Source organism: Agrilus planipennis, unplaced genomic scaffold (genome assembly GCF_000699045.2).
Source record: "Agrilus planipennis isolate EAB-ADULT unplaced genomic scaffold, Apla_2.0 scaffold69, whole genome shotgun sequence".
In the NCBI taxonomy this organism is placed as follows: Eukaryota; Metazoa; Arthropoda; class Insecta; order Coleoptera; family Buprestidae; genus Agrilus; species Agrilus planipennis.
In genome coordinates this window covers 683,806-705,209 of record NW_020438962.1, presented here as the reverse complement: position 1 = coordinate 705,209, position 21,404 = coordinate 683,806, and the positions used below count along the sequence as shown (strand labels likewise).

The following is a 21,404-nucleotide window of genomic DNA, read 5'->3' as shown; positions in this document are numbered from 1 at the left end:
TTATTGTAATTAGAAGATACTTAATGTTCAAAGTGCTGCGTAACGATTTAATTAATTAAAAGTAGAGTAATTGTTCATTACCAAGTCCTACAGTTTATAAATGCACTTCAAGTAGTTCGGTCTCAATAAATAAAAAAAATTTATTGTTCTAATTACAATAATTTTATAAGTCTAATTAAAAATCCCTTCACAAGTTAATTTTTGATATTCATTGTTGATATTCTTTTGTTTTGTTATTGTGGAAAATATTTAGGTATTAGATTAAGTATAAATGCTACTGTAAAACGTGATGATGAATTATAGTTTTTTTGCGTCTATCTTAAGTCATCTAACTCTGGCATTTCTATTAGTAGTAGTTCAAGTTCAACTATTAAACTGCTGGCTCACAAAATCCTGTATTTAATTACGTATTACGTAATGTCAATATGTGACTTTGAACTTGATAAATCACCTGAGTGGTGATAATTATACCGATGCTTTTAGCGAACAGATTTAATTTAAATTTCAGAAATGGCGGGTTCGTCGCTTGACGCACCGTTGTAGTCTCCGCGTAATAGGCCTAGAAAAAATTGTGTACCGGACGCAATTAAAAAGTTTTTGAACTTCCGTCTTTGCAGACATGTTCCCAAAGGTTCACTCTATAACTTCATTACAAAAAATTGCCAAATTTTTCTCTGGCAGAGTAACAAAATGAAAGAATAAAATGGTGTTCGAGAACATACAAGAGTATTTAACAGTATTGTCTATCTTAAAATGTTCTTATATTTTTATAATACATTTTTGGGGCTTGTGCTTATGCAGAGATGTTCTTAAAGCATCACTGTGTAGATGTATCGTAAAAAAATTTCAGCCTTAACTCTCGTTAGGTGATGATTATTATTTCTTTATTGAAATATGTTTTACATCAATTTATTTCTAATCATAATGGTGTTGCAATTAGTAATGTGTTAATTTACACTTTATTTGTTATCTTGCCGACTACATATAATTAGGTAGTCGAAATTAATTAGTTCTCACTTAAAGTCTTCTTTGTTTCTGTTGATACAAGAACGTATACATCAAACTACTTAACAAAATTAAAATTTACATTGGACAGGCGTGACGCAGTCACAGTAAAGTAAAGGCATTAGTAAAAATGTTACTGATTTTGATGTATATTGTTTAAAACATAACCACAACATGGATCCAAATTATACGAGGGTGGATTGATAAGTTTCCGGCCTAACCAAGAGATGACGCCACTAGGCCTACCTTGAGGTGACATTCTATAGTACCATCCTTGGATAGCTTGTAGCTATAGTTTCAGCCCGATCTCCTTGCTAGTGTAGGTTTGACAGCACGCTGAACAAGACGCCTCTGTGGTTTTCGTAAAAATGGAAAAGCAGGAAAATCGTGCTGTCATCAAATACTTTTATTTGAAGGGGTTAACGCCGAAGGAAATTAAAAAAGAGATGGACTCAACACTGGGGACATCCTCCCCGTCATATTCAACCGTTAAGCAGTGGGTTTCCGAGTTTAAAAAGGGTCGTGTGAGCACCTCTGATGGGCCTCGGTCAGGACGCCCCGTTGAGGTCACAACTCCAGATATGATCGAAAAAATTCATCAAATAGTGCTGGGAGACCGCAGATTGAAAGTGCGTGAGATAGCTGAGACCTGTAAGATGTCATATGAACGTGTGCAACATATTTTGCACCAACATTTGCATATGGAAAAGCTCTGTGCAAGATGGGTGCCGCGTTTGCTAACAGTCGACCAAAAATTGATTCGAAAAAACATTTCTACCGCAAATTTGTCATTGTATAAGCGTAATCCAAGCGAATTTTTGCGTCGATTCGTAACCGTTGACGAAACGTGGGTCCACCACTACACTCCTGAAACCAAAGAACAGTCTAAACAGTGGATTGGACCAGGGGAACCAACTCCAAAGAAGGCAAAAACAATTTTTTCGGCGAACAAGGTTATGGCTACTGTTTTTTGGGATGCAAGAGGTATTATATACATTGATTACCTTGCAAAGGGTAATACTATCACTGGTCAATACTACGCAGACTTATTGCAACGTTTGAGCCACGAGGTGAAAATTAAACGACCTCATCTGGCGAAGAAAAAAATCTTGTTTCATCACGATAACGCACCAGCGCACACGTCAATCGTTGCGACGGCTAAAATCAACGATCTAAAGTTTGAATTGATGCCGCACCCTCCTTACTCTCCAGACCTAGCCCCGAGTGACTATTTTCTGTTCCCTAATCTCAAAAAATGGCTTGGCGGTAAGAGATTTGCGGACAATGAAGAAGTAATCGAAGCTGTAAATGGTTATTTTGTGGAGCTTGACGAATCAGTCTATAGAGATGGCATTAATAGACTGGAACACCGCTATGAGAAATGTATCAGCCTTGGAGGAGATTATGTTGAGAAATAAAAAAAAAAAATTTTTAAAAACCTTGTTTTTCTTGGTCAGGCCGGAAACTTATCAATCCACCCTCGTAGATATGCTTCACTTTTACATTTCGAACCAAGAAGTTTAAATTGATCAGAAATTTTAGAAATTAAAATAGGTGGCTTTTGGGGTGAAAGCGTTCGAAATGACCAAAGGACTTTAAGGAGATATTAAGACTAAATTAAAATAACACCCCTATACATTTACAGTAATGAAAATGATAATTATGTTTAAAAATTATCGTGATATCTTAATGGAAACCAAATATCGTTTATCTCCTTAATATCTCAATAAATATAATTTGTTCTTAGAATTAAAAGACAATCTGCTTTGTTTCTCTTGATTTCTTCATTACTGTTAATTATCAAAAAGCGCCGCAATAGATTCATCAATGAACTATGACATCATGTGTTTAACAAATAATAGAAGCACATCAACTTGTGTGTGTGTTAATTAGAAGATACTTAATGTTCAAAGTGCTGCGTAACGATTTAATTAATTAAAAGTAGAGTAATTGTTCATTACCAAGTCCTACAGTTTATAAATGCACTTCAAGTAGTTCGGTCTCAATAAATAAAAAAAATTTATTGTTCTAATTACAATAATTTTATAAGTCTAATTAAAAATCCCTTCACAAGTTAATTTTTGATATTCATTGTTGATATTCTTTTGTTTTGTTATTGTGGAAAATATTTAGGTATTAGATTAAGTATAAATGCTACTGTAAAACGTGATGATGAATTATAGTTTTTTTGCGTCTATCTTAAGTCATCTAACTCTGGCATTTCTATTAGTAGTAGTTCAAGTTCAACTATTAAACTGCTGGCTCACAAAATCCTGTATTTAATTACGTATTACGTAATGTCAATATGTGACTTTGAACTTGATAAATCACCTGAGTGGTGATAATTATACCGATGCTTTTAGCGAACAGATTTAATTTAAATTTCAGAAATGGCGGGTTCGTCGCTTGACGCACCGTTGTAGTCTCCGCGTAATAGGCCTAGAAAAAATTGTGTACCGGACGCAATTAAAAAGTTTTTGAACTTCCGTCTTTGCAGACATGTTCCCAAAGGTTCACTCTATAACTTCATTACAAAAAATTGCCAAATTTTTCTCTGGCAGAGTAACAAAATGAAAGAATAAAATGGTGTTCGAGAACATACAAGAGTATTTAACAGTATTGTCTATCTTAAAATGTTCTTATATTTTTATAATACATTTTTGGGGCTTGTGCTTATGCAGAGATGTTCTTAAAGCATCACTGTGTAGATGTATCGTAAAAAAATTTCAGCCTTAACTCTCGTTAGGTGATGATTAAGTGAGCAAGAAAGTGTCTATATATTTTGAAAAATTTCAATACTAACCAAAATAACCCGTTCAAAAATCAATTTATTTACCCACAAAGAGAATAAAATATCGTATCAGTTGCTTTATAGTAACCCTAACCAATAAAATAACTAATTGTTTATTGATAAATAAATACTCGAGTATGTAGTATGATGCATCATTCAAAAAGCGTGTAGGTAGTAACTTAAGAAATGTGATCCAATCTTTGTTATATAATCATGTCGATGACAGAACTACAATTCTTAACAAATGATCANGTAAAGACAAAATTAATTTTAAAATAGATAAGATACCTTAATGGGAATTCGGCTGGAATAGGGAGCATTCCAAATTATTGTAATTAAACGAAATGAACTATTTATTATTTTTTGAGTATTTCAGTGACTGGCATCAAATTACAAATTTGAATGTCCTTGGAAGAAACAAAAGAATACGTAATCATAGAGCACACTGACACTGAAGTTTCGATTTCATGTGACCACATTTTATTGATTTTTTAAATAATTTATCAATATAAATTCCTTTATAAATAATTTAGAATTTTTTTCGGTGACTTCCCCCCTGACCCTAGAGAAATACACCTACCAAAAACCCTTCAGTTTATAAAAAAAGTAGGGGATATGTGACCCTGTGTTATTTTATTTAGTTACCATGGTCTTAATCCTACTGTATTCAATGGTAAAAATAAATTACATTTTTTGTGGTAGACTTGTGAGATAATAGGAACTGGCATTGGAACAACTTGAATAATTTTCTACCAGAATGGGAAGCAAGTTTGTGCAATAAGCTAGAAAATATTCTTTGTCCTTTGTGTTAGGTTTCTCTGTGGTATAGATAAGATATCCTAATGGGAATTTGGATTCCAAATTATTATAATTAAACGAAATTAATTACTTATTTTTTTTATTATTGTAGTGACTGGCTTCAAATTAAAAATTGGAATTTTCTTAACGTGATATCACCTTTAGTTCGTTAGATTATCATTTGTTCTTTTGTTTTATCAAAACTACAGGTTTTACATACTGTTTCTTATTATGCAATAGTAGTATTAAACGTTAAAATAAAAATGTCTTCATACGGAATCGTTTAATTGTAATGCATAATCGTGACAACAGGCATTATTAATTAGCATGTTTGATGGAGACTGCATTATTATCGAACAGCTTCATGAAACTAGCTGTTTATTATTAAGTTTTATTGTTAAATTTAATTAATTTGTACGGTTGGCACGAACTCTAATCACACACTGCATTTATTCACACAGTTTGATTATATTATCAATACTTAAGTAACAGTTATTAGTAAACATAATGTGTAAAAACTAGGTAATAATTGTAGATAAGGAAAAGTGCAGCAACTTAACAAAAATTAGCTGTTTCATATCACTTTGTTTGTAAAGATTGTCAGGCTACTTTTGTATATGTATAGGTCAAACTGGTAGAGTCTCAAACAAATATTAAAAGAATATCTAAAATCAATTGTACACAAAAACAATAATACCGGATTTGCTGATGATTGCCTCGTCAATGATCAACATCTACACCTAGACAATGTACCTATTAATCATATATTTCTATATTTTTTAACTTTCAAGTCCGTAAATAGACATTCTCCGCGATAGAAAAAAAATATGAAAACATCTACTGTAACAGATTTAAAAACACGTCGAGTAATTCAGTTCGAAGAAGTCATTTGTGAAGTAGTCTTTACGAAAAAGAGATTGCTGGGTTTTCCCCTAGCTCAGCAGCTATTATTATGAGGTCGCCATCCTCTCGTACAACTACATATACTAACATAATGCAAATGATTGAGGTGGAGTACCGAACTACTTTCCCTAATTAGTAAGACAATTTATAAAAAATTAAAGTAAACTAAGAGTCCAATCTCTTTTTGTTGTTCGAGTCATGTAACGTATTGTAATATTCGGGTTTATATAAAAATCAAATAATGTTATTACTTTTTACTAATGTGAAATAGTTGAAATGCATTTATGCTTTGTAATTTTATTTATTAAAGAACTAACCTTCTCGCATAAAATGGCACAAATAAAAGCAGAAACAAAGTAAAAACTAAAAAGGTTTGGCGTGTGACTTATTCAAAACAATTGGAAATATCTTTGTATTTTGACCTTGCATAACCCCGCTGGGCTTTACATTTCCAGCTATAATAATGGACTTGGAAATATTAACTACCGTAAAACACGACCGCCTAGGATCATTATATCCTATTTGGACTTTTGTAGTAGGTTATTTTGTTTTTAGTCTTACACAATTGTTTCTTTCTTCCATTTAAAAGTTACCACGTATTAAAACAATTGATCCTTCGGTAAAAAACGTTAGCAATAATTTGAATTATTTTCTATTAGAATGTCTAACAGAATGGGAAACATGTTTGCAAAATAAAATAATAAATATTCTGGATTCTTTGTCTTGGGTTTCATTGTGAATTTACCGCGCGATTTCGATGTGGAAAGCCAAAGTAATGTAAGGAAATACTTGAGCATAATAAGCAATAAATTTGGATCAATACTAGTATGAAATTGTGGCTGTGGTTGAATTTTATTTATAACACTGGATGCACATTATTCATGTGACCTACAATTCATTAAAAAAAATTACGTACTATTTATAAATATAAATAATCTGCAATTAAAAGAGTGATTACTAGAAGACAGATTAATATTAACTCCATTAGAGTACCTAATACTTTTCAGAAACGAGAAGAAATTAGCGAATGGGGGATAAATTGTATAATAATTAACTGTTTAAAAAAATTTTGAAACATTTGTGCCTTTTCATTTGTCAATAATCAACGTACGATAATGAGCTCATATCTATGATTCTAGACTGAATATGTGTGACTTTCAACATTAAAAATAATTTAAATAATTACACTGGTACTTTTAGCAAACAGATTTAATTTAAATTTTAAAACTGTCGGGTTCGTCGCTTGACGCACCGTTGTAGTCTCCGCGTTATAGGCCTAGAAAACATTACGTACCAAGCGCAGTTAAGAAGTATTTGAACATCTGTTTTCACAGAGATGTTCCCAAAGGTTCATTCTATGACTTCATTACAAAAAATTGTCAAATTTTGCTCTGACAGAGTCACAAAATGAAATAATAAACTGGTGTTCGAGAACATGCAAGAGTATTTAACAGTATTGTCTATATTAAAATGTTCTTATATTTTTATGATAAATTTTTGGGGCTTGTGCTTATGCAGAGATGTTCTCAAAGGATCACTGTGTATGTTTACAGTACAAATTTTTCAGGTTTTGCTCTCGTTAGGTGAGAATTAAGCGACCAAAAGGTGTCTAAATATTTTGAGAAATTTCGATACTAACTGAAATAAACTGTTTAACAATCTATTTATATGTCCATAAAGAAGGGAAAATACCGTATCAGTAGTGTTATAGTGAATGTTGATAATTACACCGATACTTTTAGCGAACAGATTTAATTTAAATTTCAGAAATGTCGGGTTCGTCGCTTGACGCACTGTTGTAGTCTCCGCGTACTAGGCCTAGAAAAAATTATGTACCGGACGCAGTTAAAAAGTTTTTGAACTTCCGTCTTTACAGGAATGTTCCCAAAGGATCATTCTATAACTCCATTATAAAAAATTTCCAAATTTTGCTACCGAAAAGTGGCAAAAAGAGAACGGAATGATGTTCAGCAACTTTAAAGAAATGCAAAAGTATTTAACGATTTCGTCCACTTTAAAATGTTTAAATAATGTGTATATTGTTTAAAACAATAGCAATGTAAAGTTTGGTACACTTTTACACTAAAACTCATCGTTTTGGTAAATCCATTAGAATGTAAGGCATATTTTCCTTTTAAAATCTAATTTGGTTTCGTAATAATAAAAATCACTTTATTAAACGCTTTTGGAACTGTGTTTATTTATAGTTCAATTATTTATTATCTTACCTACTACCTTAACCGAAAGGTAACAGATCTGACATTAATTATCTTAATTTTATAACTGTAAAGACAAAATTAATTTTAAAATAGATAAGATACCTTAATGGGAATTCGGCTGGAATAGGGAGCATTCCAAATTATTGTAATTAAACGAAATGAACTATTTATTATTTTTTGAGTATTTCAGTGACTGGCATCAAATTACAAATTTGAATGTCCTTGGAAGAAACAAAAGAATACGTAATCATAGAGCACACTGACACTGAAGTTTCGATTTCATGTGACCACATTTTATTGATTTTTTAAATAATTTATCAATATAAATTCCTTTATAAATAATTTAGAATTTTTTTCGGTGACTTCCCCCCTGACCCTAGAGAAATACACCTACCAAAAACCCTTCAGTTTATAAAAAAAGTAGGGGATATGTGACCCTGTGTTATTTTATTTAGTTACCATGGTCTTAATCCTACTGTATTCAATGGTAAAAATAAATTACATTTTTTGTGGTAGACTTGTGAGATAATAGGAACTGGCATTGGAACAACTTGAATAATTTTCTACCAGAATGGGAAGCAAGTTTGTGCAATAAGCTAGAAAATATTCTTTGTCCTTTGTGTTAGGTTTCTCTGTGGAAATAGACGTGGTTATTCAATGTAATAGAATAAAATTCTTGTTAGGCTGAAAAATGGGCATTGTACTTTTTCATTTTTATTTACCAACAATTACTATATGCTATGTATCTACCACATGTCCAATGGACAGGTTCTATCTAATAAGTACAATTTAAAAACAGTTTAAATTAATTAGAAAAGGATGCAGTCTTTTTAGTCCCTTTTCCGGTTGTAAACGGTAGGCCGGATATCTTCCGTTTTTACATACAGTCAACGTAAATTAAATATATTCATTAGAGTTAATCGCAAATTCCATTGCTTACGTAATCACTTGAGGTGGAACCCTTTCGCTATGTCGCCCTTGGGACACGCCAGATCCGTCATAATAAAATTAAAACGCTGTACGTTCCGATACATTTACCACAAGTACTAACCTGCCTTCAGGCGATTCATTTGTCTCTTTTTATCTTAGCTAAAGTCTTTATAAGAACACATTTGAAATTTATGCCGTACTTTTTACGAGACAAATCAGAATAAATTTCAATACATAAGTTCGTAGCAGTGTGTGGTGGAATCACTACATAGTATAAAACAGTCGCTTTCCCGCTGTCTGTCCCTATGTATGCTTAAATCTTTAAAACTACACAACGGATTTTGATGCGGTTTTTTTTAAAAGATAGAGTGATTCAAAAAGAAGGTTTATATGTATAATACATGCATAATACAGTAGGGAAACACTGATAATTTTAGAGATTTGTAATGTGATGTCGTAAATAAACACATTTTTTGCGCTTACATTGCAAACGCTGGCTGAACCCTACGAGACAGATCAAAATAATGTACTACAATATTGTACATCTTAAAAGGGTCTACAAAAAAGTCCGGGATGGTATATGTCTATCTCTTAGAGATAACCCACAATAACCACTTTTATCCTTTACTTTTTATGAGAAATAATGACTTATTTACGAAGCAATTGTAGGCAATACAGCATTAATTCTTATCCAATTAAGTACCTTAAATACATTGTGCATTTAATATAGATCAATATGGCCCTTTACAGCATGTAATTTAAATGAATATTTTCGAAGATATTACAGATTTCAAATGCAGGGACATAGCGGTTGCGGCGGTACCGGCCGGGAGGCCGGTTTGTATTGTTTAATGACAAAAAAAACTGTGAATGTTGTATATAAAGACATTCTGTAGTATATTTAGTATGTTCAGGGGGTATTTTTTGAAGATTTCCCCTTCTCGATAATAATCTAAACAAAACAAAAATATATTTAGTATCAGCATTGCACCCGTGCGAAGCCGGGGCGGGTCACTAGTAACTTTATAAAAACAATGACGTTAAAGCAGCTACCTACATTAGCGTGACGCAGAAACTAGACCAGATGATAAACAACAAAATAACGTATTATTTATTGTTGGGAGTACTTGTTTAATAAGTAGGTATATCTATCCAATGTAACATTTTCTTTTGTACTTATTCTTGTTATTATTAATTTTCCTCGCGTTTATATTTCCTTGACGGAAATTGGAAAATAAGTACATGCGTTAGGAAATTGCATTTGGAGAATACAAATTGCTTGATCTTTCTAACAGGAACAGATTAGAACTGCATCCATTCACCTTGAGAGTAATAATAATGACGATTTATAATCATTGCGAAGTTCCTGCATTTCCAGATGCTACACTGAAACACCTTGGATATTTAAATAGGGACCTACCTACCCACAACATTTCTGCAAACAAAACCAGAATTGAATCTAATTACTAACGATAAAACTAACACTAAAAAAAAATCACATTAAAGAAGCATTTCTCATGTGTTTTATTTTACGCACAAAATTCCATGCCATTTTTAGTCAATGACAAGAAAAGCTACCTGTAAGCTCATGAAATTCATTGAAAGAAAGAAGTAATCTAGTTGAATAGAAGTTTGACCTTTGTTTCCCAATTGAATTTATGTAAAAATAGACGATTGCTAACAAGGCACCTACGTATAACTGACAATGCCTTAAGCCCTTGATAAAAGCGCTGTTTTGTCAAGAACTCCTTTGAAGTACCTTCTCGTTAGTCGTGAAAAACGGAGAAAATGCGCCTACCGATTTCATTTCACCTTCGAATAAACAAAACGTATCTATACAACCCTTACCTTCTGGAAAAATTCAATAACTCAATAATGTCGATTATAATACGGGCATTACGAATTGCTATTTTCGCATTTTAGACCTCGTCAGTTAACAAATGGTTGCTCGGTATCTACCTATGAGTTATCAGTAATAAAATAGCCAATAGATTATCTGTATCGATTAATCCATTACTTTAATTACAGATAAAATCTCAAGATGATATCAACAGTGAAAGAAAAATTGGAACCCCTTTACAAGTCGTACGTTCTAGCCATTGTAGCCATAGGCTACGTCTTAGGAGAATTAGGACACTATTTAATAGGGGTGACGTCCAAAGCAATAGCCTTAGATCTACACTATGGAGACATAGCATGCCAATTAAACACCACAGAGTATTTTTTGTCGGAACTGCCAGACCTTTGTCATACAGCAAACAATTCAGAAACGTGCGTACATTTAGATATTCATTTTGTTAATACAGTACAACTTATTTTTTTATTATGAGGTCGCCATCCTCTCGTACATCTACCTACAGTAACATAATACAAAATATTAAAGTGGACTATTGAATTACTTTCCCTAATTAGTAAGACAATTTGTAGAAAATTAAAATACACCAGGAGTCTAATCTCTTTTTGTTGTTCGAGTCTTCGGTAAAGAACGTTATTTCTACGCCTCAGTGTTCTTCTAGAGCAGTGATATTGTCATATCGATTTAATGAGGTCATATTTTATCAATTTTTGGAATAATTTATCGATATGGATTTCTCTATAAATTATTTAAAAATTTGGTCGGTTAATTTTTCATTATGGGCTTTCCGAATCGGCGATCTCTAGAGTCTATAGGATTCTACCTACCACCAAAACTGTTCAATTGTTCATAAAATAATTTGAACTATTTTTAGATGCCTATCGTTCAATGTAAATGGGACTTCCTATTGTGAATGGACGTACAACGGTTTGGGCATTGATTACCAGGTACTAGCAGGACCATGCTTCATAGCGGTCTTCACCGTGGTAGGGGTGGCATTCGGGTTTTTGGCAGACAGATATCACAGGGTTAGGATGTTGGCGGGGTGCACTTTGGTATTTGGAATTGCCATTATATTGTGCGGGGCCGTGAAAGAATTTTGGCAGTTGGTATTGCTGAGAATGATCATGGCGGCAGGGTAATATATATTTATTTTGTCACCTGCGTGTATCCAGATGATTCATTTTGGATTTGTTTTTAGAGAGTCAGGGTGCAATCCGTTGGCTACAGGGATCCTCTCTGACATATTTCCCGAAAAGCAGAGGGCGCTGGTTATGGCCATTTTCAATTGGGGAATCTACGGGGGTTACGGCATAGCCTTTCCCGTTGGACGATATATACCACCCTTAAATCTATTCGATGCAGTAAGTTAACAATTGCTACCATTTAACATAATAGGTATATAATTACTATCTTTTACTGTTTAGGGTTGGAGAGTGGCATACTACGGGGCGGGTGTTATAGCCATTGTGTTCTCTGCTCTAACGTTAACCCTTAGGGAACCTGAAAGGCGTCAAATAACAACTGACACAACCAACGAAGACAAAGAAGCAAAGAAACTGAAGATTAAAGATATCATTTCTGATCCCAGATTGATTATGTTGGGCCTTGCTGCTTCAATCCGCCACTGTGGTAATTGAATTTGTCAAATTATCCCATAAATTAAACCCCAAACTTATTGGGCTTCTACAAGTTTTTTAACCTAACCTAACCTAACCTAACCGGGTCCAACTTGCGCCATACTACCTTGCCGTACGTTCCCTTTCTTACCAACCCAACCTAACATTATCAAACGTAATACAATACAATCCAACCCAAGTTAATCCAGCGCAACCTATGCCAGCCTAACCTAACCTAACCTAACCTAACCCGGTCAAAACAAACGGGTTGGATGTACATGTCCATATTACAAATTAAAGTGTCCAAATTCTTCTGTTATCAGGTGGAATGTGTTTTGCGTACAATTGCGATCTTTACTATCAAACATATTTCCCCGATTACGACCTCGGTTGGTGGCTGTTCGCAATGACCATAATTATTGGAAGCATCGGGGTGGTAGCAGGGGGAGTTTTCTCTGACAAAATAGTGGCTAAAATGGGTGTCAGATCACGACTGGCAGTTTTGGCCGTCAGTCAAATTATTGCAACCCCTTTCGCATTCGGAAGCGTCTACTGCGAACCAATTGGTGCTATGGTAACTTTGGGAATATCATATTTCTTTGGTGAGTTACCAAATTATCCTTTAAAAAGTTGTTTATGGTCTGAAACGTCTTATTTATTTTCCTAGCTGAAATGTGGTTCGGTATCCTGTTTGCCATCGTGGTTGAAGTGGTACCGCTCCATCTTAGATCAACAACCATTGGTCTTTTCCTGTTCGTCATCAACAACATTGGAGGAAATTTACCCATTGCTGTGGACCCAGTTTCCAAAGACATCGGCTACAGGGAAAGCCTTTACGTATTTTACGTTGGAGCATACGGTCTTAGTAAGTCATCAGGTTTTGTAATCACTCAAAATCTTTCGTATATGAAGTCTGTTCTGGTACGCGAATTTTTTGCCAAAGCCCCCGTATTCCCCTGGTCTGGCCCCTAGTGACCTTTTCTTGTTCCCGAAACTGAAGAGGCCCTTGAATGGACGACGCTAAGCTACGATTGAGGAGATAAAGAAGGCGTCGAAGGAGAAGCTGAACGAGATCACAAAAAGTGATTTTTTGACGTGACAACGTCTTATAATTCGTTGGAGCCGGCTGCACGCACGAAAAAACATGACTCATGCGGCGTTACTTCGCTCTGAGGCGTTCCATTTAAGGCTTGAAGTGCAAAAGCGAGAGCGCGGAACGAGCGGCAAAGAGGCACAATCGGCCTCCGCGTTCGGCAGCGTTCGACATCTGTCTCTCTCCTACTTGAGTGAGCGATGCGTCCGCGTGGACAGCTGCTATACAATAATACATTTCCATTTACCTCCTTCTCTATATCCATCCAAAATATCCATCAAACAAATAAAATTAAAATTTTCTTTTGAAAAATGAAATCATTCCATCAGTATTTTCTTATGACGATGTCACGTTCAACTATCGTCAGTAAACCGACTTTACAGACAACCGATTTTTAAGTGCTTCGAGGATTGGGAAAAAATGTTGGCACCAGTGTGGGGATTATTTTGAAGAGGGCAAAATAGATATTCATGAATCAGTAAATAATTTTTGAAAGAACACTAAATTCGCAATACTTTTTGAATAGACCTCGTATACCATTATAGTTTTAAGTACCATCATACATGGACGCACCCAAAATTGATGATTGTCTTCTAAAACATCCTCGATAAATCTTGCAGGAGTTTTCAGGTGTATTAAATGCTAAATGATGTGTTTTAGGTGCCTTCATGTTTCTTGGAACAATGTTCCTGATGGAGGGTCCCAAGAAGGTCCCCGAAGTCAAAGATTTGGGCCACGACAACAGGATATTCACCACAATGGACGAAAATCAGATACCAACCTTTCCGTTGGGAGAACGTAAAAAGTTATCCAATGCTTCAACCATTCCCATGGACAATCACAGCAGGCTTTAGTTAATTAATTAATTAATTGTTATTATATGTATATTGTTGTCACTTCATTTTAATTGTAAGCGTTCTCGGAAAATAATCATTTGTTTCAAATTTTATTGAAACGAATTCTAACAAATGTAAATATAATGTTTACGTATTATTAAAATAATTATATTGTTGATTTTTTACGTACTTTGATAAAAATACTTTTTATATTTCTGTAATTGTACATAGTATTTTTTAAATGAATGAAAGTATTATTAACAAAAACAGTTTTACAGAATTATTATACGTAAAGTAATGTGTAACTGTAATAAGAATAAATTAATAATTAAAAAATGCATTTGTTTCTATTTTTTTATGGAACTAATACTGAAAGAAATATTTTATTAAACGTTATCCTTATCCCTAATAATCAAAACAAAATTATCAAAATACCTTCAAAAAATACGCTTATCATTTTTTAAATAAACAAAAACATGTTTGATGATGTTCGGAATAAATATATTAATGATTTTCTATATTGTATAATATTATTGGGAGTTTAAGTATCACAATTAACATTTTTCTGTAATTCACGAGCCCAGCGCGTGATAATTATTTAATAATGAACATTGTTTATCCTGCGAACCGAGACTGCAAAGGACTTATAATATTAATATTAGACACACACGTCAATTCATAATAATATAAAACAATGACGTTGCTTACGAGGTGTGAAAATGAACAAAACAACGTTGCGGTTTTAATCAATCATTCGACTAATTTTTTCGGGAATCATTGAAGCATTTTGGATGTCTGCAAGTATCAAAAACATGCCGAATTTTATTATTTAGTCTAGTCTATCAACTGGACTCTACACGGTATGAAGTGATAAAAAAATTTTAATAGGTATTAGTGATAAGTAACTGTGCAGTTGTATTTCTGACTTGAAACCGTTAGATTTGTTGCTAATTTAAAGATGCTAAAGTAAGTAAATGTTAATCATAAAAAGTATGCTCTGTTACTGTCTAAAACAGATAACAGTAGATTAATTTTAACATGATAGGGATTGTTGAAAATAATATTTAACATCTACTTTTTGAATTTTTTTTTGTCCAAGTGGGTAAATAGTAAAACAATTACGGTTTTCTCAAACGAAAAAAAAAATATGTTCTCTAAAAATACTCTCAAGTGTAATTCATTAACTTTTTATTAAATCTAGTAGCAACCTCTGTCGAACAGTAGCTAAAACAAGGGATGATTTTATACTGCCCTGTTTATCGATTAAGTTTGTCAGAGGGAAAACTAAATTATATGATACAGAAAACGATTCAGTTTTAGTTCTTTCGGTTGTAAGATGGGGCTTTTCCGATACAGTACATTTTCTTGGTAGAGAAAAAGCTCTCATTGAATTTTCTTATCCTTTTTGCAGATTATTAAGATAGTCCGTCCATAACAATAAATTTTATATTTACTAGGTAATCAATATTCAAAAGCTTTTACATTGTCAATAATGAAAAGGACTTTTAACGGAGTTAAAATTTAAATAATCTTATTTTAAATTTAAAGTTATTGTGGCCATTATTTTATGATACAAAAAGCTCCTATAGACTACATTAAGACCAATTGGATTAGAAACTAAACCGGACTATTAGATATTTTAATTCCTTCCTGGGACTTTCTTCTTTGAATAAGTTTATCCTTTTACTTTTTTACAGTTTCAGGGAAGCTTTCAGAGTTCTAGGACAGAAACTTGCATTTCTTTACAAAACATACGTCTTGGTTGTAGTAACGTTTACATTCGCGCTAGGAGAGTTAGGTCATTATTTGATTGGAGTTACATCAAAGGATATTTTTTCTGACATACATTATGGCGATATTTCCTGTCAGTTAAATAACACAGAGTACCATATATCGGAACTTCCGATACCATGCAGCGCCGCCAACGATTCAGACACGTAAGAGTCCTATAAATTTGAAGAACAACCCGAACATTTTAAATTTGCAGTTGTCTCTCCTATGCCATTAATGGCACCCCTTACTGTGAATGGAATTACAACGGATTAGGATTGGACTACCAAATCCTAGCAGGACCCAGTTTCATTGCTGTCTTTACCGTATTCGGGGTAATTTTCGGAATACTGGCTGACAAATTCCATCGTGTTTATATGTTGTCCGGATGCGCGTTTGTTTTTGGGGCTTCAGTGTTTCTTTGCGGACTCATCCACGAGTTTTGGCAGTTTGTCCTGTTGAGGATGGTGCTAGCAGCAGGGTCAGTGTTCAAGGGACAAAGGATTTTCGTTTTTTAGACATAATAATAATTATCTTGAATGTATTTTGCAGGGAAGCCGGTTGTAATCCTTTGTCCACTGGAATCCTAGCTGACGTGTATCCCCCAGAACAGAGAGGTCTTGCAATGTCTATCTTTAACTGGGGGATCTATGTTGGATATGGGATCGCTTTCCCATTGGGCAGATATCTTCCATTGCGAAACTTTTTCAATGCGGTAAGTGATACTAACCATTATGACGAAAAGAAATAACCAGTTCACTTTAGTGGTGTTTAAACTATAACACCAACTGCGAAGATTGAGTATGATTCACATTTTTCTGTTTGAAATTGTTGAGATATAGCTTTTCTATCTTTATATTATAGTTTCTTCAGTTCAACAACAAATAATTCTTCTATATGCTTCCTTATTTGCCTTTGTCACCCGTTTCAATTGGAAAAAAGACACTGATGCCAAAATAGTTTGTTTAGCGTGAAAGATAAGAGTCAAAATAGGGTTGCAAATAATTTTATTGATGTAAAATCAACATCAATTATTCGTTATCAAAATATTTACAACCCCTTCTTGTTTCCGATCTTTACACATTGTAATAAGAGAAAGAAATGGAATCCATAGTTTCTTTAGCTTTGGGTTCTTCTAATAAGTAAACTTTTTCAAATAGTTTTCTGAGAATTTTGGATTATAGGCATTCATTAGCACACCACAATAGCTTGTAGTTTTCAGTTCGATATTATTTTGCGGGTTGTTTTGTCGTAATTCATAAAATTTCGTAGTTCCTTGCTAAAGGTACGATAAGTGATAATTTGGCAGGTGCTGATATCAATTTGGAACTTCAAAATTCCATGGACCATGACATTGAACCGGGAAAACAATATCGATCCAATATTTTAGATTAACCATTTCCAAGGAGTTTAGAATTTTTTTGGACTCTCTTCAGTTAAAGAATTAGAAGGCATTCCCGGAATGTCTCTTTGCCCCTTTTTTAAGCTTCCAATGTATTTGCATTTTAAATCCAAGTATTTCTAATAAATCACATCTCTGTTACTTGTCCAAAAACTGTTGTTGCATGGGTGTTTTTTTTTTGTAGGGTTGGAGAGTGGCCTATTGTGGAACTGGTATAGTAACAGTTTTGCAGGCTTTCGTTATTCTGACTTTGAAAGAGCCCAAAAGGCAAGGAGCTTCACCCGAATCTAACGCCGTAGATACAGCAGATAGAGACAAAACAATTTTGCACGTAATAATTGACCCAAGAATGATCATGTTGGTAATTGCTTCATCCATAAGACACACAGGTAAGGGGTTGGTTTTTCTATCTATTCTAAAGCTTAAACGATTATTGACGTGACAACGTCTTATAATTTGATGGACGCGCACGAAAAAACATGACTCATGCGGCGTTACCTCGCTCTGAGGCGTTCCATTTAAGGCTTGAAGTGCAAGCGAGAGCGCGGAACGAGCGACAAAGAGGCACAATCGGCCTCCGCGTTCGGCAGCGTTCGACATCTGTCTCTCTCCTACTTGAGTGAGCGATGCGTCCGCGTGGACAGCTGCTATACAATAATACATTTCCATTTACCTCCTTCTCTATATCCATACAAAATATCTATCAAACAAATAAAATTAAAATTTTCTTTTGAAAAATGAAACCATTCCATCAGTATTTTCTTATGACGTTGTCACGTTCAACTATCGTCAGTAAACCGACTTTACAGACAACCGATTTTTTTTTAAGGTGGTATGACGCTTGCATACAATTGTAACCTGTACTATGCCACATATTTTCCTGACTACGATTTGGGGTGGGTTCTGTTTGCTATAACCCTTGTGATTGGTAGCGCCGGAGTAGTAGTTGGAGGGGTGTTTTCTGACAAAGTGGTCGCTAAATTGGGAGTAAGGTTCAGAGTTTTGGTGTTGCTCGTGAGTCAGGTTATAGCCATACCCTTTGCTTTTGCTGCCCTGTATTGCGAACCCATCGGGGCCATGATAACCCTCGCGATATCCTTCTTCTTTGGTAAGCGCACCAATGCGGAATGTTCCTTTTGTTTATTGTGACGCTGACGACTTAAATGAGTTTAAAAAAGTTTTCTTGCGTGCCGATAAAGATAAGTAATTGATTGGAAAATTTTATCGTTTTGGATAGAATCCCCTTTCGCAAGTCGTAAAACTCGGGGATGATTTTCTAAAGAAGTGGCTCCATAAAAACATCGGTTTATGTTTTTAGCTGAAATGTGGTTTGGAATTATGTTTGCCATTTTAACCGAGATTGTACCCGACCATTTAAAGTCGACAACTATTGGATCGTTTTTGTTTGTGATTTACAACATCGGAGGGAATCTGCCCATTGTTGTTGACCCCGTTTCGAAAGCTATAGGTTACAGGGAAGCTCTCTACGTGTTTTATGTAGCCGCTTACGCTCTAAGTAAGTACAAATCCTACAGGATAAGCCCGTCCGAAGGGCGCTACAATATATGTATATGCAACCAATTATACACCGCATAGAAAAATTTAGACCCAATTATTTATTTCCAGCTACTTTATATGGCAATTTATTTGTGTCGTTTTAGGTTCAATATTGTTCTTTATAACAATGTTCATAATGAAAGATCCGAAGAAGAAGAAGCCCAAAGACGAAAGTAATGTCGAATCAAGCCGTCCGAAAATTTTTGCTATGGACAAACTGAAACCGCTAAATTTACATAGACGAAAAGTATCAGATGCATCAACGGTCGTAGCCGATACAAGATTTTGAATTGATCGAAATTGTTGATCATTTACGATTGCTGTAAATACTTTCTATATAAATGTGACAAAGATGTCTTCGAACTGACTTTAACTTATGCAGAACAATGTCTTAATTTTGTAAGATCGTTATTATAAATACCTACATATTATTAAGTAAACTGTGCTAAAAATAATAATGATTAGTGCCTTTGTTATTGTTACTATACTCATTAAAAATAAACCTACTGTAGTTGATAATCTGTTTTTCTTTAATATTTCGTCAGTAGAACAATTGGTTCTAAGTGGGTGATCTCAATGGTAAAATTAACGTCTTTACCTTCTTCAAAAAGCGCTACTAATGGACACATACTCCACTGTGACCCATCAACCGCAATTTTTATCGTAACAAAAAGCTTCACTTACCTTTCAAAAAATTTACAAGATAAAATAACAATTAAGAATATTAACACTACGGTTAGTAAAATTGTTGTATAATGATGAATTTATTTTTCATTTCTGGATAATATAAATGACAGTTTAACAATGAATTGTTGGTTTCATGGTAGTACAAGGAATATCTATAATATATTTTTATATTACGAAGTGCATGTTTCCATATGGTATCAATTAAGGGTTCGTAAACGGAAAAGAAAATTTAAGTGAACTCTTACTTGATCACAAAATAACAGTCTCTCTCTGAAGATGGACAATTTCAAGGTTGATATCAGTTCCAAAATGTACTCCTTTTTCAGGTAGGTACTTGATCGAAATCGAACAAAAAATCCTCTGCAAGGAATAAAAAAAAAATCGAAATAGAAACAAAAAATAAATGATACAAAGAATAACACAAAATACGTGTCAAAGTATCTAAATTTGGATAAATATTTTTATACTAAATGAAAACCAGACATATCGTATGTGAATATAGGTAAGTGATGAGTACCTTCTCTGGACTTGTTTGATGAGCTACGGCGTTACTAATTATTACGATTGAACGGTCAATCGTTTCGGACTTAAATACGAAATATCGTCACCACAGCCTTGAAGCAGGGACATTTGGCACAAGTTATCAGTTTCAAAAACAGCATTTCCGAGATAACAACACGACCCCTGAACCGCTATAATTTCTCTTGTTTCATAGTAAAGTCTATTACTTTACAAATATCACACTGAGATTCGGCATTACAAGAACACGACTCGTCGCATTTCTTCAAATTCTCGCACAATTTTAAAGTCTTCAAACTCCTCTTAAGTTCCATCTTGAGTCTCTCGAACCGTTCCGACTCTGTCTCTTCCCCAGGGTCGTATTGTTATCCGGCTTTTGGTCACATGAACACGCCTTGGAGTTCTGAATTGTTCTTTGCGGATTTGCCACACTCTAACTTCTCATCTTCGAAAGTCACCACCTTTTCTCGGGGCTTTGGTGGGAGATTTTTGCGACTCAAACGGACCGTGGAGGGCAGAAGACCCATCAGGGGGTTGTCGTCCAGATTACCAGAAAGATCGAACTCGCTTAGGCTTCGAGGGATGAAGTATTCAAAGGCTGGCTCGGATGGCATAGTAAAGGCTGGAACAGGGAATGACATCATTAAATACTGGACAATTTGGATGGACAAAGGATGATATGATCAAATTGATGTTCCATATTCAGAAATACTTTTATGAAGGGTGAAACTACTGCAAAGGATTCTAATTCATTGCATTGCACCAAGGGTTTGGAAACGAAATGAATAAGACCAAAATGTTGCTGTAAAGTCTCTAAAGCAGAGGGGAAAGAAAGGGCAAGTCAATCTTAAGGTTTTGATGATAAGGATTTACCTAATATTTTAAAGTCGAAATGCCTACCTGCTGATCTTCTGCTAGGAATATTTCTTTGGAAGTTGCTCTTCCTTGGCAAGCTATTGTGGTTCATGAGCGGTAGGACTTTTTTGACGACGGGAGGGTTTTTGGCAGGTGCAGCCCCTTCCGCCTGGGGTCGTTGTCAAGAGGACAATACGGCCATTTGGACTTCCTCTCTGTTTTTCAGAGCGATACTTTTTTCGCAATTGGCTCCGAGGAACTTCAACAAACTCATCAGTTGGTCTTGGATCAGACTGAAGCACATTGCAACAAGAGCCATACCGGTCATTATGTAAGCTGAACAAACACAGAGCGAGATTTCTTCTGTTTTTTGGCGACCCGGTAAAAGATCACCAAATCCTGAAACAATACAAAAGGTTCTTGCTGTAGAGACTTGCTACTAATTGTGAGTTCAATTCAAATACCAGTTGGATACAGTTATTGAAGAATGAAAGGACCCCGTTTCGAAAGCTATAGGTTACAGGGAGGCTCTTTACGTATTTTATGTCGCCGCTTATGCCTCTAA

At 34.5% G+C, this 21,404-nt stretch overlaps 3 protein-coding genes across 4 annotated transcripts in view; 2 read left to right on the top strand and 1 right to left on the bottom strand.

The window, feature by feature from the left end:
- The window catches only part of LOC108735868 (probable sulfoacetate transporter SauU), a 17,531-nt gene extending 3,328 nt beyond the window's left edge, over nt 1-14,203 (top strand). Inside the window, exons 2-8 of the mRNA XM_018468077.1 lie at nt 10,675-10,917; nt 11,376-11,639; nt 11,703-11,865; nt 11,929-12,133; nt 12,444-12,722; nt 12,788-12,985; nt 13,874-14,203. Coding sequence (XP_018323579.1) covers nt 10,688-10,917; nt 11,376-11,639; nt 11,703-11,865; nt 11,929-12,133; nt 12,444-12,722; nt 12,788-12,985; nt 13,874-14,067 — 1,533 coding nt within the window. The 5' untranslated portion in view covers nt 10,675-10,687 and the 3' untranslated portion in view covers nt 14,068-14,203. The remainder of the gene's footprint in view (nt 1-10,674; nt 10,918-11,375; nt 11,640-11,702; nt 11,866-11,928; nt 12,134-12,443; nt 12,723-12,787; nt 12,986-13,873) is intronic.
- The window catches only part of LOC108735866, a 46,953-nt gene extending 25,935 nt beyond the window's left edge, over nt 1-21,018 (bottom strand). The window contains exons 1-3 of one of the 2 annotated variants that reach the window (XM_018468073.2): nt 20,885-21,018; nt 19,983-20,606; nt 19,711-19,825 (exon numbers count right to left, since the gene is read on the bottom strand). The gene's annotated coding sequence lies outside the window, so the exon portion shown is untranslated. Of the gene's footprint in view, nt 1-19,710; nt 20,607-20,884 lie in introns of both variants that reach the window. The other variant, XM_018468074.2, reaches the window with a different exon arrangement.
- LOC108735867 (probable L-galactonate transporter) lies at nt 14,861-19,189 on the top strand. Its single transcript, XM_018468076.2, has 8 exons — nt 14,861-15,015; nt 15,747-15,986; nt 16,037-16,300; nt 16,372-16,534; nt 17,406-17,610; nt 18,051-18,329; nt 18,540-18,737; nt 18,883-19,189. Exons 1-8 carry the CDS (start codon nt 15,008-15,010, stop codon nt 19,065-19,067), a joined length of 1,542 nt encoding a protein of 513 aa, XP_018323578.1. The 5' UTR covers nt 14,861-15,007; the 3' UTR covers nt 19,068-19,189.
- Nucleotides 21,019-21,404: the final 386 nt, after the last annotated feature.